This window comes from Thermobia domestica, chromosome 3, assembly GCF_964235325.1.
Source record: "Thermobia domestica chromosome 3, izTheDome1.hap1.1, whole genome shotgun sequence".
Classification (NCBI taxonomy): Eukaryota; Metazoa; Arthropoda; class Insecta; order Zygentoma; family Lepismatidae; genus Thermobia; species Thermobia domestica.
In genome coordinates this window covers 85,435,547-85,461,727 of record NC_137456.1, presented here as the reverse complement: position 1 = coordinate 85,461,727, position 26,181 = coordinate 85,435,547, and the positions used below count along the sequence as shown (strand labels likewise).

Here is a 26,181-nt window from a genome sequence, read left to right as displayed (position 1 = left end):
CGAGGTAGCTGAATCTCAACATAGTAAACTTATTTAAATGAACCGTTAGGAACTAGTTTATTCGAGCAGTTAAGGAGTTAGTTCTTTAAAACAGCTTACAGGAACGAAAACATGACTTTTTATTATTATTATTATGGTACAGACCTTTGCCTCTTTACTACTTATTATTTTCGAGTAGACATTGTATTCAAATAAAGTCATATGTAGTTCAGGTTTCTTTAGTTATACAAACAATTGCCCGTGAACTGCATTATATATGAAACTGAAACAATACTAATTTTGTAAATCACTTCGTTGCATGACTTTTTCGAAATCTAACTACGGTGTGTATTGTTATTTACATGTATTATGAATTACTTTAGTTTCTTATTACGTAATTTAGGTTCTAACATTTGCATAGAAACTGTATATACATACAGTATACACATATAAAGTTGTAAATACTCACCAGTACACATGGAGGAGAGATATGCAAGATATTAATTTCCTACAGCTATGTACCTCTTTTTTGTATTTATGTTAACAAAATTAGGATTACTATGTGAAACCATTACAAATGCCACAGAAATTCGTATTACTGTTGATAATTCGATGTAATTATAATATTTGCACCAAATAATTTGCTTTGCTTCTGTAATAAAAATTATTTTCGGTGCCATACAAGTTCAAACAATGCGATGAAACAATTTGAATAGACGTAAATTCAAATACAACCACCCTGTGCCTTTGGTATATGTAGTACTGGGTTTGATTCCGGTGGGAAAGCATTAAAAACACTGAACGCATTAGAGTGGTTCGGATTCCACTTTAAACTGTAGGTCTACGGCTCCCATAGCATCAGTGCTGAAAAGGGGCGCTAAACTTCAACAACAAACAAACACACACACACACCACAAGAAAGAAAAAAAAACTTGAAGTGTATGTAAATTACATGCTGAGTGGCATGAACACAACTTTGCTGTTTATTGTGCAACACTATCAAAATCCTTCATAATTCTGTTGCTATCTTCTTAATATTTCGTTTTGAATGTAATCTACTAAAGGACCTACAAATGTAATTAATGTTACGAAGACATAACATTACTTTCTGGAAGAATTAATGAATTTCTTTGATATTAAGCAAAGCGAATGAAAGAACATGAATAAACGTTAAGTATATTCTAATATGAGTCGTGACTGCAGTTTCTAAGAAAATCTCATTTTACGCACATACACATCATAGCTAACGCGTCTGCTTCCTACGGACGCACTGAACGGTAATAAATACCATTCTTGCTTGTAATAACCAGCTAGCACAGGTTGGTGCGTGTTTTTCGAGAGTATTATCAACCTATATGCAATTATTTGGCCTTGCACCAAGAAAATAACAAACTAGAATGAATTGAAGTATTATTGAACGCAAGAAAAGTGATGTAAAACAGGTACCGGAAAATTACACGTAAAATGTGTAATGTTACACTTAAAAAAGTACAGTGAAACCTGTCTATGTTGGCCACCATCGGTTCCATCGAAAAGTGGCCAACTTACAGAAAATAAGTGTGATTTGTGAATTTTTAGAATAGGATTTCTAGTATTACTTGATTGTAAAATTTTAATAAGCAGTGGCACGACAACTACTTATAAATAATGTATATAGAGTAATCATAAAAATATACAGTACTAGAAAATATTACTATAGTATGCAAGAGCGCCGATTTCTGTGTAAATTTGGGAGGGGGGGCATTCAGATGCAGAAGGTATATATATATATGAAGATTTTAAGACAAGTTGCACTCAAATTATACCAAATATTGTATACTCATAAATAAAATAGGGGCCACATGAGCTTTGGAGGGCCCGGGTCCCCTCGGTCCCCCAGGATCGGCACTCTTGATAAGAAAACACAATAACACAAACAACAATGAAATAGAAGTGTATGTACGCAGTTTATTAAAATTAATATTATAGCACACTGAGTTATTCAGATTGAAAACAAGAAAAGTTGTTATAGTGTATATTGAGAAATTCATGTGCAATTTATATGACTTCTTTTCAGTTGTTACTGAATGGTGGTTCATTCTAGACATATTTGCTTTATTCTTTTTGGCAGATATGCACATTCTAATATTGTGGTTAACTACCTCTTGTTAATTAGCTAGAAGTGTTTCCCTCGGAGCAAAAGATGTTTTGAGAAAATCTTGAGGGAATTCATATCTCAAAACCTCCGCTACCTTTTGACATCCAGTCAGGTGCCAATAAATGACAATTGAGCTTTAACCATGAGAATTTTCCGCAATTACTAAAGCTTCCCACTGATGAAAGGAGCCGATATAGCTAATGGTTTTACCAAAACAGACAGGGTAAACAAATACGTACAACCATTTCCTGGATTCCTGTACGTGCTTTTTCTTATTCACATCTTCCTTCACCACCCTTTTATGAGGGTAGTGTTCTGGCCATTGACCTCCAAGAACGAATCGTGCGAAGCTATGCTCCTTTGTGTCCAGTCAAAAATACAGAACATCTGCCTCTCATGTGGGAATTCGAAAGAGTTAAGAAAAATAGCAACGGTATTTTGCGTGGCCAAGATACGCAGGTAAATTTATCATTATCATCATAGGATAAACATTGCTTCAGCGTGGCCAACTTCCAAGATAGACAGGTGGCCAACTTATAGAGTAGAAAGTAACGAATGTCTTATGGAAAAATGCAGGTTCAAGACGAACTAGGCCAAGATAAGCAGGTGGCCAAGTTGACAGGTTTCACTGTATTACATAAAATAATTAATTTATGTAGGCGGCATATCTATGAGACGAGTGGTTTTGAAGAAATCTAACAACCAAAAGTAATACCTTTATCATGGAATCCGTCATAACACAGGGTGGCCCAAAAGTAGGTACACAGTACCGTACTGATCAGCTCATTGCATTTTATATAATTTCTTATTGTTATCCGTCAGGTAGACTTAGTTTCTTCATTATTTGTTCTTAATGTGCTTTTACTTACATTTTCAGCTCGGAAGAGCCGAAGCAAATAAACCCATAAACTAGAATCTTATACTTGATCAATGCAGAGGTGTATACCTACTTTTGGGCCACCCTGTATAACCATTGGTAGTATGAGGAATGAAGACACTCTCCTTCTTTTCTCTTCAGAGTTAATGTTTTATCTTGAAAGAACATCTGATCACTTCACTAAGAGAAAGTATCCACGCTTGGATATATTTCTAATTCCGCTTTTTACTAATTTGAAGACACATTGAATCCAATTGAACAATTTTAAAACTTATCCATCTATGTGGTCACAAAAAGTTAGAATCTTCAAAATACCGCTTATCCTAATAATAAAAGTGCTCACGCTTGGATATTTTCTGCTTTTACTTTTTTTTCAGGGTTGGCAAAAACCATGTTGAAGAAAAACAACAAGAACAAACAAACAAAAAAAAAAAAAAACTGTTTCTCTTGTTTAAATAATTTGCCTTGTGTATTTATATTACATATGGAGAAAAATAAGTTTGTTTCGTCTTGGTGTTACTATGCAACAACAGGGTTATGCTGGAAGGGGTCACATAAGTTTGAAGCGTAATCCTCCCGTTTCATTATGAAGTTGGGTGGTCCGGTTAATAAATTTCTTAAATCGAGAAACTCCCGCCTTAACCACCGGGATAATCCTGTTATTACTTTTAAATGCAAAGCAATAACGTTAAAATCCCGTTATTGCTTTACATGTAAAATTTTAAGGTCAAAATATCATAATCAGTACGCTAAAATTGAGCTATTAAATTTCAAATTGAGTATGTACTCATTATTCAATAAAATTAAAACTGAAAGTTCAATCCAAGCTAATATTGGAAGCTACGTGGGCAGTCGATAAATTTTGCCAATTTCTATCAATACAGTTCAGCAACCTTGGCTTCTTTATAAAACAACAGACTTTCAGGCAAGCAGAAATATAAAATTTGGTTTCGTTTCGTATGTTAGGCTTAACATCCTTATCTAATACTGTGGTTATCAAGAAGACTTTCGCTTAAATTGGCATCAGAACTGCTACTTGGATTACTCTTGAAAGAAGGGTTGTGGTTCGACCGAGAATTGAACATGGGGCGCCCTGATTAAAAGGTGAAAATGAGATAAAACTAATGCAGATGTTTTGATATATGAAAACGTTATCATGAAGTTCACACGATTTAAAGCCTTTTTTTTTTTCTACTTGGTTTAACCAACCAACCCTAGTTTTTATACTAATTTGAGGACGCTGAATCCAATCGAACTATTCAAAAACTCTTCCGTCCATGAGGTCACAAGAAAAATTATCTCAAATTTGCGGTCCTCGAAGTACAGCTTAAGTTAATAGTAAAATTTGCCTATTTTTTTGGATATATTCCTTTTTTAAAATACTAATTCGAGGATTCAGAATCCAATGAAAATATCTTAAAAACTTAATCAATTCATGGGGTCACACGAAAAATAACTTCAAAGCAGAGATATAAAACTCTGTTATAATGATCATGAAGAAGGAATTCACTGAATACGTCTCACTACAAATTATAGTACTTTACAGAAATTAGTTTAAAAAAAAAAAAAAGTACCATTCGAAATTATCGAAGCGTGGGCTCTTTTACTATTGATTTGATCAAATGTTCTTTACAAGGTGAAAAAAAAAAAAAAAAATGAAATGAAACTAAATCTTTGTTTTACGTCACATGCTTATGCCGGTTAGGTTAAAAGAGACAGCCATGATGACAAATGAACGAAACGACGGAATTAAGAAAGTGGGAGGAAATTAGAAAACCCACGCATACGACGGTGTTTGTCTACCACAAAGCTCACTTGGCGCGAGCTGAAATCGAATTAAGACCCATGCACCAGAGGTGAAGGCTCTACCACTGAGACACCGCGGCCCTTTTACAAAGTGGAATATGTTAACTAGCAAAGCAAGAGTAATATTGCTTGTAGCACAGTGAAGATCAAGTATAGGTTGGTGCGTTTAAGTTGGATAATAATTTCTTTTATCGATTTTGATCAAAATTTGTTAAGGGGGCAAACTACTAAATATGATACAAAAGCTAACCTTTTTTTTTTTTTAAATGCCCGTTTTTCGTAAGTGAAAAGAGATAATGAAATGTAATTTACCACAATAATAGATAATATTATCCTACACCCGAAAATAGGAATCAGAAGAATTTTCAGTGTTGCAGCCATAGAAATTACAGTTGACCAGAATACGAATTACCCAAAAATATTGGTTAAGTCAGCGACTAGAAAAATGAACTCAACGGTAATTGACGGACTTATCATGTGTGAAGAGACTAATATTTATTGACTTTCGTTGATCTCCCACAAAATCATTTATTCCTTAAGACATCTTCAAACTTATCTTCGGTGTTGTAAAATTATTCTTTTTTTTTTCTGTTTTTCCTAATTTCATAAAGCCATCTCTTATGTGTCAAAAAACGCTAGTTATTCGAATGTCTTAGTTTATGAAATTCATGTATCCGCAGTGAGCAGTCCTTTCAGTGACGGGAGGTCTACGTATAAACGAGGCTAGTGGAAGAACACACTTACACATAGAATACTTTCACTATTACTCAAAATTCCTTTCAATGCGATATGGTAAGTGTTCGGCTCTCGAGTCTAAAGGAGCTGCGCGATTGGAACGAAACTTGCAAGATTCATAGCTATTCGGCCTACGAATAAAACGCAATAAAAATTAACATTTTCTATTTGCACACACAAGAGGGACAGGAGTCATGTCATTTAAAAATTGTCCAAATGGGATAAAAGTGGCAAAATTTAAACCCTAGAAATTTAAAAATTATTTATATTCCCAAGACGTTTTAATCGTGGGCCGACGTGTTATAAATCCTGAAAGTTTCGTTTTAATCCCCCAACTTCTTCTAGGCTAGACCCAAGAGCCAAACCACAAGGCTTTATGGAAGAATAAGCCCCCTCTACTCCCACCAATTATGGATAGAAAGAAATTTAAGAATTATTTCTGTTTCCACGACGTTAGAGAAATTAAACTTGGCACGTTTTATCCCATCTGGACATTTTTTTGAGGGTCGCGCCCCCGTCTCCCGTTCCGTGTATATATATATATATATATATATATAAAGGCCGAAGGGATATATGAATCCTACAAGTTTCGTTCCAATTACGCAACCCCTCCTGGGCTAGGCCTAAGAACCGAACTATAAGATTTTATGGGGAAATATGCCTCCTTTGTTCCCGCAAATAGAAGTAGAAATAAATTTTAAAGGTATTTCTGTCCCCAGTGCGTTAGAGAAATTAAATTTTTGACTTTTATCCCGTTTGGACACCTTTTAACAGGCATGCCCTCGTCCTCCCTGTCTGTGTGTAAATGGAAAATGTTCCTTTTTATCGTTTCAATCGTAGGCCGAAGAGCTATGAATCCTGCAAGTTCCGTTCCAATCGCCCAACTCCTTTTAGTCTAGAGCCGAACCCTTACCCAATATGGTGTGCACTGACAATAATCACTTTTATTCACACTCCCATTCCTTCACAAAAAATATTTCACATCCTATTTTAACTATAAATCTTCTATCTGGTAGAATCGTCTGCTCGAGTGAACCCCGTACTTAGAAACGTACATTTTTCAACTTTACTAGAGATTCAATTTCGCATATATTTTGATCGGGTAATTTTGGAATTGGGAGGGCCAAAACCAGACAAAAAAAAAAAAAAAAAAAAAAGAAAGAAAAAAATCATGTTTACAGTTGAAACGAGTTGTCACGTAACGGTAATTACTAAGGGCATTAGTGCTGTATCGCCGGACCAGTCTGAAAATCGAAGAAAAGTACGAAAATGTACTGCATTGTTGGCTTAGATTACGTTACACTAGGCGTGCAGTATTTCTATACGGATCCACACTAGAAGTAGTAGTAGTATCGTATCAGTATTAGTAGTAGTAGGAGGAGGAGGAGAAACGGATTAGAAGCCGTTCTCGACATGGAATGTTCTGTTCTCAATTTTTCTGTAAATTTTACAATCTATGAATCCGCATAATAAAACTAGTGTACATCTTCGCGAAACAGTCGATCCGCCTCCACATACAGTGCCGCTTACATCAAAAACAACCAAAAAATGCAACCATATTCTTAGCTTTTACTACTCCCCTTTCCTGACTTTCACTCATTTTTACTCACAAATTTAAATAAATCCTCCAATTGACCCGGTAAACTTCCTAAAATAGGTCCGGCGATACAGCACTTAACACCCGTATAGTAAAACTACATGCCTAATAACGTAATCTAATGTCACGTAATGTAATCCAACCAAATATAACCGAATGCAGTATATTTTGGCACTTTTTTCGATTTTCAAATTGGCCCGGCCCTTGAGTTTAAACACTTCGCATTACTCGAACAGACAGCTCTACCAAATTTTCACACATTTATTGCATTTTCCGATTTCTTCTTACGGAGCATGCACTAAATGAGGAGCTAATACATAAACCACGAACCAACTTGTGCTAGGTCGCATTCCGCCTTCAGAATGCGTTCACTCCCATTCAAAATGTATTTCAATATGATATCTAATGACAGAAATTACTTATATTCACCTTCTGGTAATAGTTAAGAACAGCTACTTCTCATCTTCCGTGTACGAGGATACATCTTACTGTTGCACTACCTAAACACCCTAAGTACAAGGGCAAGAACTCAGTCTATTACCTACTTTTTAATATCCTAGATAGTCAATGAATAATGCCTGAAAGTATGGCGTTTCTCGTCCTTCCCTAAATGGGAAGTACGGCTCCTTAACTATAACCTTCAAAATTGAAAAAAGTACCAAAATGTACTGCATTCGGTTATATTTGGTTGGAGTACATTACGTTACATTAGATTACGTGGTAATAGTTAAGAACAGCTACGAAAAGTGTTTGACATCGTATTTTACCTACATTTTGTTTTTGGTAGAGCCGTCTGCTCGAGAGAACCCAAACACTTGCCCAAACTTTCTGTGCATTTTACAGTCTATGGATCCGTATAATAAAACAAGTGTACCTCTCCGCGACATAGTCCATCCGCCTCCACTTACAGTGCCGCTTACATCAACTCCTACTACTAGTTATATTATGGATCCGTATAGTAAAACTAGCATGCCTAATAACGTAATCTAACGTAACGTAATGTACTCCAACCAAATATAATCGAATGCAGTACATTTTGGTACTTTCTTCAATTTTGAAATTGGTCCGACGATGTAGCAGTAATGCCCCCTTTTGAAATGTTAGATATTTCTTCTGTAAATTTTACAATTTTATGTATCCGTCAAACAGGACACCACATATTGTTATACATTTACCCAGGTATGTTTTTCTGTGAACAGCATATACGGTACGAAATTCGTCAGAAGTACAAGTTTTGTGAGACAGTACCGGAACACTTATATAATACAATCACAAAAAGATATTCAGAATTATAAACTTACCTCGAAAATATTGTTAATCGAAGATGCTACTGTTTACTTTATAACAGAAGTTAACATTATAAATAAGAAATACAGGTATCACATTCAAATACTGTTATTTAACCATTCGCACTCCTGTTCGCTTATTCCAAATTAAACAGCTGATAGATGGATTATCGTGCTGCCGCCTGGTGGTACGAGAATATTCAAACTTAATTGCTCATCGGAAAGCGTAAATCTTCAGTGAAATTGAAATTATAGTTGTTCAATTTTGTTACTATTTTTGTAATTTAATTATACGAAATGCATAGAAAAGTAAGCTGTGCTAATATGATTTCGCAGTTAAAATAAGTAAGACAGAGGGGGAAATTTTGGAAAATAATTCACTGTAAAGAAGAAAGGACAACGACGGTGTAACATTTTCATTGTTTCCATTCGATAATTTCACAATAAAACAAAATTAAACAGTTATATAATATTATATAGATATGATGACATATTTCATACAATAACAGTTGATACAGCTGATGCACCCCCTCTTCAGTTACAATAAGCAAATCTGGCAGATATGTCAGGATGGCCGAGTGGTCTAAGGCGCCAGACTCAAGCGGAAGCTTCTCAGTGACTCTGAGGCATTCTGGTCCTCGTACGAGGGCGTGGGTTCAAATCCCACTCCTGACATAACTTTTTTTTTTTCTTTTCTGTATTGGAAATTTTAATTACTCTAAAGCTTTTATTGTTATTAGTTCAGACCAACACAAGATATTAAACCTAATTTTACATTTATACCTCACATTGTATAACTAGAATTCGTATTGTATGGGATTGTCCCTTACTGTCAGGTTGCATCAAAGGGCGCCGATTCTGAGGTGGCTCCGGTCTCACAATGCTTATGTGGGTCCGCATGATTTTTTATGAATATATATATATATATATATATATATATATATATATATATATATATATATATATATATATTATGTATGTATGTGTGTGTGTGTGTGAGTGTGTGTGTGTGTGTTGTATAAGGGGCGGATCCAGGACGGACTTCTGGGGGGGTTGTAATACTGGTACTTAGAGTTACTTTTAAAAACGTCAAACTCGGAGATGGGTTTTATTTATATATAAAATTTAAAAAAGTCTCCTCTTCTGGGGGGGCGTCGCCCAGATCGCCCCCCTGGATCCGCTCCTGTGTTGTATGTTCTTTTATGAATCTGCAATATCTAGCATAATTTGAATTAGTCTTAAAATCTCATATATGCCGCCTTAGACCCTTATCTGCAACCAAACACACATCTGAATGTCGCCCAAAAAGTTACAGAGAAATCGGTGCCCTTGGTTGCATCCCAAGGAAGTTCTTCAGGTCACAGAATTATCCAGTAATTTATTGATTTATGTGTACTGACATTCTTAGACTTAAAACAGCCAAAAAATGGAAAGCTGTCGTCAAAATGTCATCAATTAGTAACAATATCACGTTGCAGATATAGTGACACCACCGGACACCATAATAATGTATTTGATATGACACTGAGCTACGAATCGAAATTAGTTTTTTTCTTCATTATTTATTTCACATGTAGAGGTGTGGGCGGATGCTTTTAGTGGGTATATATATGTTTCAAAACAACACCGACAACGTTTGGGAGGTGATTCCTGACACCAAGATAACACAAAAAGTATAGACCAACATGGGTGCACAAATGCTTCCTTTTGGAGTTATAGGCTGCCGAAAACGAAAATATTAACTTTATAAAGACCCATACTTCCAAAACTATGGGACCTACCGTAATCGGGTCAAAATTTCACTTATGTACCCTTACCAAAAATACATGTTTCAGAATGCTAAGGTACCGTATCTCTCCAACAATTTTTAAAGAGGGAGTTTGGCTATTAGCATATAATCTGAAGTACTCACCAACAACCTCTATAAAAATTATTGGTGAAGTACCGCAGGATTCTGAAACTTGGATATTTGGTTAGGAAACATACTAGTGAAGTCTTGACCCGACTACAGTAGGTCCCATAGTTTTGGAGCTATTTATGTTTAAAGTTCTTTTTTTTTTTTTTTCATGTTTTCGCAGCCCATAACTCCGAAAGGAAGCATTTCTGTACCCATGTTCGTCTATATATATAGTGGCAGAAGTGAGACAATATGCGGTGGTATGCCATACCGACTGTGGTTTCTCAATGATGAAGACATACCGTGTCTGGTTTTTCAGTAATCAAGACTGAAAGTGGATGCTAATATACCTTTAGTAAATCTATTCTTATGCACAGTAATTGATGAATTGCTATGCACATCAAAGATTTTATTACTTCTGTAGAAATAATTTTCACATTGGCAATACCAACATTTTTGTTATATTTTCCCTATCTTTTGTTTCTAAAATAAGGTTTCTACAAAGAAGTTTACCCATTGCTCCTACGCAAGAACTCGTGTTGTTTATGTTGGTTGCAGATAAGGTCACATGACAGGGATCAGTCATGAGCCCAATCCAGACAAAAGGCAGTATATTGAGGGGACTCATTTAAACTGAAATCAGAAAGTATTGTTATGGGTTCGCCGGTACTTCTTATATGTCTACTATGGTAAAGAAATACATCAGTCTGGTATTTATGAGAAAAAAAATATATATATATAGTTTATGCAATTAAAAAAATCTGTTAGTTTCCTTAACTGTTCGTTTATTATGTGATGTGTTAAGAAGATTAAATTGATGGAGCTTATATAGTTTCATTAAAGCGTATTTTTGCATCTTTCTAATAATTGGATAACAAACTTACGGAGGTTTGGAATACCCCTCAATCGAGTGGGGATTTCGGGAGTTTACCCGCGGGAAATTGTTTAAAAATTAATAATATTAAAAAATCGGTTTTTAGAGCATTTGCCTGTATAATTTTCTATAATGCAACATAAGGGGATTTTTTAATTATTATTATAATTCGCAGAACATTGGGGGCGGGGACAAGCATCTCCATGCCCCACCCATAATTACGAAAAGTTGTCCCATTGTTTTGAGTCATTGTGTAAATAGAAATGCGATTTTTTTAGGTAACATATCCTCACTGTATTTCAACATTTAGATAGCCGGTATGCCCAGTTCAAATCGTAATAAAACATACCGCCTATGCTTTTTTCCACTTCGAACACTGTATGTATATACATCCTCCAGTTCGTAGTCTTAATAAAACAGAGCTTCTAAACAAACTTAATATTCACACTCCAGTTAATTGACGCATAGTGGCAGACTTGCTGCTTCTTCGTAAAATTATCAATGAAAAAAAAAATAAATAAAAACTCCGAATTATTAATCTCCGTTCTCAATGTTCGCGTGCACACCTTCTCGCCTTACTCGTAGTCAGACGTTACTAACGTGTGTAACACCCAGACTATCAGTTAGAAAATATATATATACAACGTTCTTTTGAAGGCTGACATCAGTGCATATTAGTTATGTTGATATTTTTTACTCTGAAAATCATTTTAGAAACAATACAAGGGCGGATCTAAGGGGGGCTACGGGGCTATAGCCCCCCCTTAACGCTCAGGTTTACACTGGATAAAATGGGCTTCAATTCAGCTTTACACTGGATAAAACGGCAAATTATTGTTTAGCCCCTCCCTTCATCATATCCTGGATCCGCCACTGTATATATATATATATATATATATATATTTCTTATATACTTTGTTACATTGAAACAGTGTAAAATGGACATAGACCTGAAACATTTACAAATAAATAAAATAAAATAAAAAAGGATAAATAATTTAAAAAACGAAAAGATTTTATCGTACTTAATGTTGAGTTTGATCGATATCAATCGTATCATAGGATTTAGAAAATTATAACGTAGGTATTTACAATTAGCATTAGGCTTCCAAATTATACTATGCATAAGTTTTGGAAGTTTCATTAGTCTTATAGAACAACTGCTATGTCCGTCCGTCCGACTGTTTATCGACGATATCGAGAAGCGTTTTTTTTTTTTTTTTTTTTTTTTTTGCAATCGATTCAGCGTTCCAAGAATAGGTTTTATTTCCCCCATTAAAACTCTATTCAAACCAGAAGTGGTTGAAATTAGCCAATTCTGATTACAACGTTTCTCGCCGTTGAACGAAAATTGTAGCAGATAGAGAGAAGCTGTTTTTTTTTTTTTTTTTTTCGCAAACGACTCAGTGTCTCAAGACAACATGTCATGACTACCTACAACACTATCGAAAACCCAAGTGGTTCAAATTTACTTTCACTTCCGGTTTCGATAGATATCTCCGTAGAGAAGAAAACTATGGAAGATATCGAGAAGCGATTTCTTACACTCGATTCAGTATCCCAAGAGTAGGCTTTGTATCTTTTGCTAAGCCTCTATTCAAATCGGAAGTTCTGGAGATCAATCTTTTCGGATTTCAACGTTTATCTTCGTAGAACGAAAACAATAATAAATACCGAGAAGTACTTTTTGGGGGGGGGGCGGGAAAACGATTCAGTTCCTCAAAACAATATATTATGACTGCCTGCAAGGCTCTACTTAAACCATAAGTGGTTCAAATTTACTATTACTTCCGGATTCAATACTGATTTCGATAGAGCTAAAACGGTAGAAAATGTCGAGAAGCAGTTTTCCAATAAAAAAAAAATCCGAAGAGTAAGCTCCATTTCCTTCGTTAACCTTCTATTCAAACCGGAAGTAGTAGAAATCAACTATTTTCGGTTTCAACATTTATCGGCACAGAACAAAGCGGTAACAAATAGCGAGATTTTTGCAATCGATTCACAGTTGAACAATGCTGGAAAACTGGAGCTGCTGGAGAATATTTCATTGCCGCCAGCAACCGTCTATCAAATCCGAAAGTGGTTGGAATTTACTAGTACTTCCGGTTTCAATACTGATTTCCCTAGAGCAAAAACAGAAAGCTAATATCGAGAAGGAATTCTTCCGATCGACTCAGCGTCAGGGGCGGCTTTAGGATTTTAATTTTAGGTAGACCCGTTCCTTCGCTTATGGATACACTTTTGCTTGATTAATGACAGTAGGAGATTACTTTTACAGTAGTGGTTGATGCTATTTGTTAAATAATTATCTACCATGAATATAAACAGTGGAAAATATATTTACTCTTTATCGTATGTTTTAGCGTTTATATATTTTTCAAAATTTTTGGGAAGGCCGGGCCTACCTACTAAAACCACCACTATTCAGCGTACGAGCTCCTTCGTAGCTAAGCGGTTAAGGTACGCACCTTTGGAGAGGGACACCCGGGTTTGATTCCTGGCGTGAGCTCATGTGGTTCGGATTCCACGTCGGAGGAGGTGGTATCAGTAGGTCCCGTCTCATATAGCCTCGCTGCTGAAAGAGACGTTAAATTCAAAATCAACCCAACTCAACGATTCGGCGTCCGAAGTACAGATTTCATCTCCTCCGTTAACAATCTATTTAAACCGGAAGGGGTAGAAATGAACCTTTCCGGTATCAACGTTGGTCGTCAGAAGAAAAATGGTAATAGATGGAGATAAGCGATTTATTATTATTAAAGAATCGATTCGATGTCTGAAGAGAACATACCACCATCAGTCGCAAAATTTACCCAAATCGGAAGTGATTGAAATTTACAAATACTTTCGGTTCTAATACTTACAAAGATATTCATAGAACAAAAACAGTAAAATGTAGCAAGTAATGTTTTTTAGATATGAATTCAGCGCCCGCGGAATATGTTCTATCTTTGATCTTATTTCTCTATTCAAGTAGTTATAGGGGGCACGGTAGCTCAATGGTAGAGCGCTTACCTCTGTTGCATGGAATCCCTGGTTCAATCCCCGTGCAAATAATTTTGTGGTGGACAAACGCATGTGCGTGGATTGGAGAGAAAAAGGTAAGTATGAAATAGGAAAATTTTGGTATAACCGTACCCTAACTCGTGAGATTTAAGCAAATTAATTGATGTCCATAGACGCTTACAGATATTAATGTGAATAGGATGGAAGTAAGTCACTTGCATCTTTGAACATCAATTAACTTATTTAACTTGTGAGAGTTAATTTGTACGACCAAATTTTGTACGAATTAAGGTTGCCAGATTTTTCAGAGACAAATATATATATATATGTTAGGAGGAAGAAAGTGAGATAGACGTGTATGGTTTTGTAGAATAATCTAAGTTGGAAATGGGGCAGGTTTCTTTAAAATATTGCAACACATAAAACACAAAAAAGTATATTAACACAAATCTTTGTTGCCTTTTAATTTATATTTAAATGTAGACTTTGCATCTCTTAACAGTCCCAGATCCTTTTGTTCGTTGTTCAAAAAATTATTGCAGGAGATATTGAAATTCAGAACCATTGAAGTTCTGCTTTCATTTGTTCGAAGTAGCTTCTGTTCCTAACATCAGTGTATTATGATGGATTGAAATCGTGATTTAGTCTAGATGTCCTTGACAAATTAAGGCTCATATTCTAAAATCAAACTATTGTTAAAAAGAAGGTTAGGGTGCCAGTTAGATAGGAGATAAGAATGCAACCTACTGTATTTTTTCTAAACACTAACCTAAAATGTTTAGTTGTATTGTTTACACTTACTAAAAAAAAAAAATTAAAAGTGTCCAGGTCAATAATTTATTTGATTTATTTTTTTAAAGGAAGACATCAATTTACGAGAAACACAAAAACGTACCAAAAAGCTGTAATATTTGCGGGAATAACGTTGAATCTGGCAACCATCATACGAATTCCTAACCATTGTAAGTCCAGCTTCAATCATCAGCCGGAGATTGAGCAAAACGGTATTTTGTGCTGACTGTATAATAGGCGACTATCTCTCCAACTTGCAATCAATTCGATTTACGACACGGTGCGAGCAGTCCCGAGTTCGATTCCCGGTGGGTGTATTCGGTCGAAGAAGTGTAAAAACCTTTTCCAGGCCAGCCATCCTGAGTTTTCCTCATTCACACCAGGCAAATGTCGGAGTGGTACCTAACATATAGGTCCCAGGTCGCTTCCTTCTCTTTCCTCGGATAGTGTGCTCGCCGAGGGACGTCATCCCTCATACGTGACTGGCTAAATGGTCATAGATCCCGAAAGTTCAGAAATCTTTATCCTAAATAGATTTATGACACCGTTATTTGGAAAGGTCAGGTGGGGAGCAATTGCTTCCCCTGAGTTCGACACATGCTTTTTAATAAATCGTGTACTAATATACTAACAAAAAAAGTGAAATTCTTATATATCTCTCTAGCGTAGACGATCTTGCCTCTCTCTAGCAAAACAGTCCTACAATTAAAATTAACAAATGGAATAAATATAACAAACAATGTCGTTCTTCAATCGATTTTCTGAAGTTATCCAAATTTACTATTTAATATTTCATAGTTGTCCTAAGAAATCTAGATTTACCTACATGCCAAATTTGGTCCAAATTATGTGACTCTTGCCCATGTGCACTGTTAATCTCATCTTGCGACCGTGTCACATGCACTTTAAAGCAGACGTTATTTCCCAGAAATATACCAAGTAATTAAAAATTAACTCAGTTCATGAGAAAACAAATTAATAATATTTCTGATAAATGCTTTTATTATTATTCTCTCTTTCTCACTCGCCAAACTTTAGGAAAAAGAAACTGGTTTGTATCCGCAAGTATGCTGATATTTTACCTTCTTTTTGTTTATTTCAGCAATGATGAAGATTGCTCTGCTCTTGTTTATCCATTTGAGTCCTTATATTACTTTGTGTAATGCAAGAAGCATCATCACCGTGCCAAATGAAGTCAAACCAATGGTACCAGATGAAGGTAATATATTTATTTGTATAGAAATATATTTTAGACTTTTGTGCATACAAGATGTTCAGGAAAAAAAAATTGGAAAAATAATCCTCACACGAAAACATGAAAAAATACAGACTAACGTGGGTGCACAAATGTGTGATTTTGGAGTTTTAACCCTCCTGAAATTGGTAGTTTCGATATATATATATAAAAAGGATCATAACTCGAGAAAGCAATGTCTCATGAAGATCGGATAAGAAAAAAAAAATGTAGTTATTTTGTGTCTAAATTCCGTTGATGTTCTAGTGGATATAGAAAATGTTTCTGATCTATCTTTTTCTCCCCCCTAGATCTCATAAAATCTCTTTCTAAGCTTCAAGGCTACACTCTCACTGCCCCTGTTCTATATCCACTGGTACATTATTGGAATGTATACATGAAATAATTGCTATGTTCTTTTACTGACTCATATGTTGTTCATCTGACAATTTGTTCTCTATCGTTCAGATCAATTTTCACTGAGCTATAGTTCCGAAATGACGAATTTGTGCATCCATGTTGGTCTTTAATGTTTTTTTTTGTTTTTTTTTTTGTTTTTGTTTTCATGTGAAAATTCATTTCACATAATTTTTTGGTGTTTTTCCGAACATCCTGTCCATAGTGTTTGCTGCTATTAGTTTATCAGAATTATCTGAAAGGATTTAGAGCCATAAATAGCAATAATGATTTTTAATAATCTGTTATTTTGTATCCTTTGTAAAATATTCTGTTAGCATGTACGGTACAGAGCACATCTTTAAAAACAATGTAATAAAAAAAATATTTCATTTGAAAAGTATGTAGTGGATTCAATAAGTTCCGAGACTACCTCCAAATAAAATACTTTACGATGCCGGAAAAAAATGTATTACGATGTTACTCTCTACATTCATCCGTTCATTCGCTATTCGCGGCTCAAATGCATTGTTAATTTTTTTTTCTTTCTTTCTTTTTCGGCTTACTGTGCAGAATGTCCCAGTTCGAACTTGTAAAGAAAAATCACTCACAATTATGTGTTCTCCATGGCGGGTTTTCATACGATCCGGTTCAATAATGCACTACTTCTTTACTATCAGGACATCTCAGGCTGTTTGCTGGGCATGTACTGAGTTTGAGTCATTAAACGTGTGATCTTAGTACATCCCTGTGTGTTGCTGAGGAGAGATTTTCACCAGATGTTAAAGCTAACATTTCATTCGCATTAATCTAATATACATATATTTTTAAACTCTTAAGTATCAAATCATATTTTCATTCATACACCTGAAAGAAAAGTTCCATAAACATGCATTTATTTATTTAGATAAATAAATCCTTTTATTATATATTTTATATTTATATTTTATATATTTATAAAATATAAATATATTGTATTATATATTTTATTTTGTTAGCCCGTTTGACGGTAGAAGCTCAGCGATTGTTACAAGAGTCAGATCAGGATCCTGAAGTTATCCCAGGTCTTGTGCAAGGGGATATGGCTATGTCAAAAGAGGTTAGTTTTTATTATATTAGATTTGGTAATAACTACAGGTTGTTGAGAATTAACTCTCTATTGAAAAAATGTAATAACTTTACTAATTATTAGTCTATTTTAGTGAAATAAATTTTGATACGGCGGAATATGAGAAACTTGAGTGGAATACGTATTAGGGTTTTATATAGGTATCAATCTGAATTATCCAACAGTTTCTATCATTATCTTTGAACATCCTCATTTGAATTTCGCAGTAATTTCGGTGGTGTTTTGTTGGAATATGCCGAATTGCAATTCGTCAGCCTTTGTGACTTGGTGCGATAAACTTTCTTGTTCATCGAACTCTAAGAAAAAAAAAAAAAAAAAGAAGAAGCACTGGATGAGATCAGAGTCGTTTCTGGCTATTTTGTGGAGCAGAGTGATGAACCAACTTAATGCATTTATAGTCAAAGTTTCCACGGATATTGACTGCAAAATAAAAAGGGAAACTACCCTGCATTAAAAGGGGGCTATCGATGTTCCGTCAGGCGAATGCACTGGGTCAACATCTTGCAACATAGTTAAATAATTAAGTAATAGCGTGCGCTTATTGGGCCATGAAGCACCGGGCCCAAAATCTTGTTGAATACCATCTGACACTCTCTGTGATATACGGGTGACATTGCATTTTTCAACAGTGGTTGTAGAATTTTCTAGTGTCCAGTTATGACAATTGTAAGAGCTCCAGTACCTTAACGCTTAAGGAGGCGCGTGAATTTCCGTATCGTTAGTAGGCGCGTGGGGAATATGATACCCCATATGTTTATTTTCAAGTACGTTAGCAATCACATACAGAATCATTTTTAAACTATCAATGCAGTCATAGTATATCATATATAAACTATGATAAGTAATACTATACTCAGGATTGCCAATTAAATGAAATTTATCTACCTTTTCAGTACCATCCTAACATTATTTAGATGCACATTACTGTTATAATACATATCACGTTATTTAATTATTAATTTCCAATTATATTAATAAACCCAGGATTCCCAAATACATTGAATTTCTTGTAACTTTCAAATCAATGACACTTTTGTGTAATGCTATTATGATTCCAATTTGCATCCACTTGAAATAGACGAAGAATATTTTCCAGTCAAACGCGTATGAAACGCATTCTACTGCATCAGCTCACTTTTTAAAAAACAATGGACAAATACCTCTAATGCGAGTTGAAATCCTAACGAAAAAATAATCCACATAATAAAGACTAACAGTGGGGTACGTTATACCCCAAGGCGCCTGCTTAAGGGTATCTTAAGAAACAGATTCATCACTCCACAAGATATCATAAACTGAAACCTGTCTACATTTCAACTAAAAATGATATGCTTTTTTTCGACAATAATGTGATTTCCAATCATGAAACTAATTTCTTTGAAACAATTCAGATGATTTGACAGGGTAGGTTGCTTTCGATAGTTTTGGTGTGTCGATTTTATAGGACTTTGAGTAAACATTTCTGTATCCAGTGTACATGCTTCTTTCACTTCGAATAATGATTGAGGAACACATTGTTCGAGTATATGCAACACGTCCTGTAGTCCAAATTTTTGAAATAGAAATTTCTGATGCTGTTCCTATTTAGTGCAGTACAGTATCCATGAATATTTCATTTCCGTTTTAACCATTATTCCGTAGACTGTGTATATTAACCGGGCAGGGCAGCGTTTTCTTATACTCTTATGTTGGATTAATCGTTGGGCTACTCTAGATTGTATCGATACTGTAAGACAAACAAAAAATGCACATAATATTGATAGATTCTGTGTGTACATATAGACTCCATTACTGCAACTATTACATATTTTATTTCATGTAAATGATGTAATACTTAATAAAAATATAAGTAATTTTCAATAGAGACTTAATTCCCAACCACAGAAGTATGAATACTGTTAATTGTCCTGTGTAAAGATAAAAGAAAACTAGTCAATAATGTTGCCTTCTATGAATTCAAAACATACAAGTTATTGTCATTTTTTTTTTTTTTTTTTTTTTGAAAACACTTGATTTTCATATCTCTGTATCTTTGAAAATTATTTTCACAAGACGAGGATAATTAGGTCACAAAACAACGTGAATAGATAAGTAACACATCATGTTAGAAGATCTGTAACAAGGATTCATAAGAGAATTGTCCAAGATGATTTTTCAAGAGATTAGAAAATAACAGTGTCAGTTACATTGTGAGTTCTGCTTGTGGATGAAAGTGTTATGTGTTACTCTCACAACTCCTCACTTAAGTGATTCCTCGTATGGGTGAAGAGACAAAAACTTGTAATATGTATAGTAATCCACCAATATGCATGCAATAATTCAAACTTTGACCTCAATATTCTCGAAATACATAATTTGTTACATAGTGCATTCCTCCTCTAATCCCTTTAGTTATTAAGGCTATGATTTTGGAAAACTTTAATCTTTACAATTTCGTGGTTGTAACTTATTACAAATTCTCCTAAATTTTGAGTATGTTATGTGTTGTTTTACCTTTTAAATAGCCCCTCCTGTTCTCGAAATCAAGAATACCACGAGCTTTCGAAACTTTGACAGACAAGCTTGTTCTGTTTTGAATTTATAGGAAGGCAGCAATTCCATTGATCAATGTACCTTTGGTAGTGTAGCAAGTAGTGGTACTCACGAGACGTGATTTGAGGCAATCTTGTCTCGTAAAGATGTCATCAAAACGCTTTATCGTCTCGAAAAGTGTATCTTTTTCTATTGGAAGACCTCTTTCTCTTCTTGTATTTTATCAAGAAAATCCTGTCTCGTCTCGTGTGGTAGGCACCACTAATACCAAATTATCTTTTTTTTAAAAAAAAAAAAAACAAAAAAACACTACTCGCTAGGGTATGGTGACAGGAAAGAGAGGAAACGGGCGAAGGAGATTACAATTAATAGACGATATCAAAGCAGAAAATCGTGCGTGAAGAGGAAGAGATTAGCTGAAGACCGTGGAGATTCTTATTTGCAGCAATTGACCTGCCAATAATGCCAGAATACCTATGATGATGATGATGACTCGAATGTGAAGTTATTACTACAATCATTGTTAGAGATTCACAACAGAGAAAAATAATTAAACAGTAGTGTTCGATTCATGTTAGGAAATACAGATAGTTATCAGAATAATAGAAGATTTAGTGAATAATATGGCTTTGGACCACCTTTCGCCATCAGAGCAGCTCTGATGCGACGTGGAATTGAGTCATAGAGGTTGTGAATGATAGGAAGTGAAATATTACATGATTTTTGCGTGCAGTGTATTACTCAGTTCCGTGAGAGAGGATAGAGGCTAAAACCGGCCCCAGATTCGTGTATCCGAAACGGACCACAAATGTTCAATTATGTTCTTATACGGGGATAGAGTGGACCAGAGAAGGTTTCAGCTTCATCCTGATGTACCTCAAAACACGCCACAACAGCTCCAACTATATGAACGTGCGCATTAACATCCTGAAATACCGTACGTAGGCGTATCCATAAATTCCAGGACAGTGCTCATAACATGCAAACCGCTTGCAGTTCACGAGTTTCCCGCTAGGATGTGTTGCGGTGGTATCTTTTGAGCCAGTGTGCCGAGTATCGTGGTTTGAAGTGGAAGCGTTTGAATGTTCCACATGTTTTCGTGTATGTGATGCATTAGCCGTCTGCGATTTTCTTATCTTGGCGGTATGGAGGAAGTTGAAGAACAAAGGGTGTGCATCAAATTCTGTGTCAAATCCTTGTCAACGTCATTGCAGGCGATGAGAGCATCGTTTATGCTTACGACCCAGAAACTAAACTGCAGACTTCTCAATGTAACAGTCCTGGGTCTCCAAGACCAAAAAAAGCACGCATGGAAAGAAGCAAATTGAAGAGATGCTCATTTGTTTCGTTGACCAAGAGGGGATCGTACACCGAGAATTTGTCCCACATGGAAGCACGGTCAATGCAGACTTCTACTGTGTCCTAAGGAGGTTGCGTGATAATGTGCATCGCAAAACGCCACACAAATGGCATAACGGTAACTTATTCACCACCACGACAATGCACCTGCACACTGGTCCATTAAAGTGGCGTAGTTTGTGGCTAAGAATAACATGACAGTGGCTCCCCATCCCATACTCACCTGACCTGGCCTCCTGTGACTTTTTTCTTTTCCCCAAGCTGAAGCTTCGGATAAAGGGGCGAAGATTCGACACCATTCCAGAAAGTCAAGAAGAATAGTGGCGAGTACTTGACACTGTTCCAAAAAAGGACTTCCCGAAAGCATGGCAAAAGCACTGGGACGCTGTATTAGTGCAAAAGGGGAGTACTTTGAAGTTAATGTAGGAATTTAACTTCAAAGGTAAGAAACTTTCATTTTACAGATTCAGTCCTGGAACTTTTGGATACATCCTTGTATGACATAATGCGCGGAAACAACATCTGGACCATCTGCTACATGGCTCTCTAAAATGGCTACATAATTGTTTTGATTTTTACGCCATCTGTCATCGGGGTTCACAAATACTTGGAGAAGAGAAACTTATACTATTAAATAATTTTTTTGTAAACCTACAATTTAATGGATCTCAAATCAACAGACTTCGGAATTTATAGACTGAATTTCTCTTTTTAGCAAACACAGTGAGAAGGAAATTGTTAAAACAAAATCTTCAATCAGATTTGTAAAAGATGCGATTGTAGTATGGCAGTGGTTCGTTTACAGAATAGAAATGCTACAGCTTTTTTCATCCTTTTACATAGTAATACGTAGATCTGAGAAGTTTTATTTCTAACGAGGCACGCATATGAAATATTTTACATTTACGTTATATAGCACCATTTCAAGTGTACAATTCTATTTTAAATATTATTTGTAACATTTACCTCTTTTGGCGCTAGAGAACTGGTTCAATTCCCGCCAGAAGGTCATGAGATTCGAGTTCAACGTTAAGCGGTAGGTCCACGTCTCACATAGCCTCGCTGCTGAAAGGAACTCCAAATCATAACCCAATCAAGCAACCAACAATTCTTGATTTAACAGACTTCCTTTTTTACGGACAGCCTTTCGAACTAATTAGTCTATTAAACGAAGAATTTACTGTATTTATTTATTATTTTCGGCTTGTTTCATAAGTCGAGGTGTAAGGAGTCTTGTTTCGTAAGTTGAGGTGTAAGCAGTCTTGTTTCGTAAGTCGAGGTGTAAGGAGTCTTGTTTCGTAAGTCGAGGTGTAAGGAGTCTTGTTTCGTAAGTTGAGGTGTAAGCAGTCTTGTTTCGTAAGTTGAGGTGTAAGGAGTCTTGTTTAGTAAGTCGAGGTGTAAGGAGTCTTGTTTAGTAAGTCGAGGTGTAAGCAGTCTTGTTTCGTAAGTCGAGGTGTAAGGAGTCTTGTTTAGTAAGTCGAGGTGTAAGGAGTCTTATTAACAAAAGAGTGTCATAATATAGACCTTAATAGTTAAAATACTATGTTAACTATTACTGAACAGATTAAATATATTGTTTGTTACATGTGTAACACTCAAGCTGTCCTTTATTTGCAAAATACGAACGTTATTGACTTTTCTGTTTCTCTAATAATTGAATGTTTTATATTGTTATTTTTTTTAAATAGGTGTATGATTATTGGCGAGTTGGATTGCGTTGGGATGTTTTCCCGGAAAAACTATGGACCAATAATACAGTTCCCTATGTTATTAGTCCTTTATACAGTAAGTATGCTATTTTCATTAGTAACATTGAATGTTATTTATTGTATATTTCATAAAATGTATATACAATAATGAATAAATGGTGAAACTGAATAGATCAAAATTAAAAAGATTCTTTGCAATTTTCAGGCACTCGAAATGGTCTTCAAGATAAATGAAGGGCAAAACAAGAAAAGAAATGGCAGTTTAAATAATAATAACAATAATAAAATTATATTTTTCCGTTGATTTCAACGGGAATTTAAAACGTGAAAAATCGTAAAGAGGTACAATTTAAGTGATAAATTTAAACGCAGACTTGCTAAACAAAATTCCAAAAATTTTAAAAGAAGTTTCCCGATATTTGAGAAGAAAACCAAAGGAAAAAAAAATTGACGTGGTAACTCAAATCTCTGAAATGCTATTCTCCCTATATTCTGAACCCTGCACTTTGGAAAATTTCAATGAAACACAATTAGCATTATACATATATACGTTACAAAACAACACCGACAACGTTTGGCAGGTGATTCCTGACACCAAGATGAAAAGTATAGACCAACCTTGGTGCACAAATGCTTCCTTTTGGAGTTATAGGCTGCTGAAAATATAAAAAAATTAAATTTAAAGGTCCGTAGCTCCAATACTATAGGACCTACCGTAGTTTGATCAAGACTTTATTTAAGAACTAGTTGGTGCTCTAACCAAATATCCATGTTTCAGAATCCTGCTGTACTTTCGCAACAATTTCTATAAGGGTAGTTGGTGAGTAGTTCAAATTACATGCCCGTAGCTAAACTGCCTCTATAAAAATTGTTGCGTAAGTACCTTCGAATTCTTATACATGAATTTTTAGACAGCGTACATATTACTTCCTAAGTGAAGTCGATCTGACTAGGGTAGATTCCATAGTTTTGGAGTTATGGACCCTTAAGATTCACTTTTCCATGTTTTCGGCAGCCTATAACTTCGAAAGGATGCCTTTGTGCACCCAGATTGGTCTATACTGTCCGTCTTATCTTAATGTCAGGAATCATCTCACAAACGTTGTCGGTGTTGTTTTGAAACACCCTGCATATTTACTTAGAACAAACTGAAAGAGTATTATTTTGATTTGTTTAAAATAAATATTTACAATGTACCTTTGTTATTCAAAAACGTATTACTTACAGATCCTGAGGACTTCGTAACAATTTACAATGGAATTGCTACATTGAATTTTATGACATGTGTGAAATTTGTCCCGTGGGATGGAAAAGCCAAAGATTTTATTCTTATATGGCCTATTCAATATCCAAAAGGGTAAGTTCACATTGTTTTTGATACTGTCAACTCGCTATTGTTAGAGTCCAATTTAACAGATATTTTAGATCATTATTGATCAGATCACACATTTTTTATTTGTTCAGAAAGTATTGCTTTGAGTCTTCACATTTTACTGTACGTACTATATAATTATTACTTGTAATTGCGTCCTCGGTATTCTCTTTTGTTTCTTCTTTCTTTTTTCTTTTGATAAATAATGTAGGTTATTCTTTTCGAAAGGATTTGCTTTGAAATATCATCATACAAGCCAGTGTTTTTTCCAGACCTGTTTTTGGGGGGCACTGTCTCCCCCGGAGCTCTGAGAGTGCCTCCCGGAGGAGACCAAAATAATACGTATTTAATATAATAATAAATAGAATAGTGTCAGCAGTGCCACCCCGGAATACTAAGTGTGCCCCCCCCCCCCCGGAACGTTGTTTCTGAAAGAAACACTGATAGGCCTACAAGCTGATATTCTAAGATTATTGGAAGGTCAGTTGCCTCAAGCTGAGAAGCTTCCTTGCATCGCGGTTTCAGCTAGCCTTTTCGTCCTGACATAACAGTTTTCTGTTTCAAGACTGGCCATCAGTGGCGTATTTAGGGGGGTGGCTTCCGGGCTTAAGCCCCCCCGAAATCTTACTTAATAGAGTAAAGTAAATGAAATACCTTGCACAATTTTCACATTTCCAGGCAAACCCCCCCCCCCGAAAGTTAGCAAAGCCCCTCCCGAAAGAAAATCGTAAATATGCCACTGCCGGCCATTAATTACAAGATCTTTCGTTTACTAGTTTTACTGCTACCTCACTCTTTAGCACGCCTTCCACGATACACTCCATTCGCAGACAATATCCTTCCCCCCCTTTTTTTTGACTCTTTTTAAAGTCGTTAGTTGCTCCTCCCTATCATTTCCAACTCCTCCTAATTCATTTGCGTTCAACTCAATTCGTAATTCTCTCCCTACATCCCCATTTAGAGAGCTATCAGTGTTGTTTTTTATCGCTTTTGCGCGGTGTTTATTTTTCTCTCCGATAGAACTCAATGTTTCTCGTCTTCTCGGTTAATGGGTTGATTTCTTGGTACTTACTACTATTAGAAGGCTTATGGAATAAATATTGATTGATGAATGATGCATGTAACGAAGCCCTTATTACTCAATTCTTTCATACGCGATATCTCTAGTATCGTCTTCTACATGCAATTTCGAGTATAGTCTCCTACTCCAGTGTCTTAGTTTCTAGTTTTCCCGGGATAATATTTGACAATTAAGAGGCCTCATCCCGGCGAAATTAAAATACCGCTAATTTTACAGTAATTATGTGATATCTTCAAATAGATAAAAGATAATTGAAATGTGGAACAAGAGCGCCCTAGACAATATTATTTTGCGTGCGGTAGCGAGTCACCTAGTGGCTTTCCGTTTTCAGCCGTCTAGAAACGCGAAAATAAATGCCGATTTTCAAAATGGCTCGAAATCGA

General features: G+C 35.5%; 2 protein-coding genes and 1 non-coding gene across 5 annotated transcripts in view; 2 read left to right on the top strand and 1 right to left on the bottom strand.

Moving 5' to 3' along the window:
* Nucleotides 1-8,601, bottom strand: part of LOC145680570 (mitochondrial thiamine pyrophosphate carrier-like) — a 58,451-nt gene extending 49,850 nt beyond the window's left edge. Inside the window, exon 1 of one of the 2 annotated variants that reach the window (XM_081751211.1) lies at nucleotides 8,433-8,601. The gene's annotated coding sequence lies outside the window, so the exon portion shown is untranslated. The remainder of the gene's footprint in view (nucleotides 1-8,432) is intronic. The other variant, XM_081751212.1, reaches the window with a different exon arrangement.
* LOC145680571 (hatching enzyme 1.2) overlaps nucleotides 1-26,181 on the top strand; it is a 54,168-nt gene that overhangs the window by 17,892 nt on the left and 10,095 nt on the right. For both annotated transcript variants that reach the window (XM_081751214.1, XM_081751213.1), the window contains exons 2-5: nucleotides 16,089-16,205; nucleotides 17,615-17,715; nucleotides 23,325-23,421; nucleotides 24,573-24,702. In XM_081751214.1, the coding sequence (XP_081607340.1) occupies nucleotides 16,091-16,205; nucleotides 17,615-17,715; nucleotides 23,325-23,421; nucleotides 24,573-24,702 (443 nt within the window). In that variant the 5' untranslated portion in view covers nucleotides 16,089-16,090. The remainder of the gene's footprint in view (nucleotides 1-16,088; nucleotides 16,206-17,614; nucleotides 17,716-23,324; nucleotides 23,422-24,572; nucleotides 24,703-26,181) is intronic.
* On the top strand, nucleotides 8,982-9,092 carry TRNAL-CAA (transfer RNA leucine (anticodon CAA)). Its single transcript has 2 exons — nucleotides 8,982-9,019; nucleotides 9,047-9,092. It is a non-coding gene; the product is annotated as a tRNA-Leu (tRNA).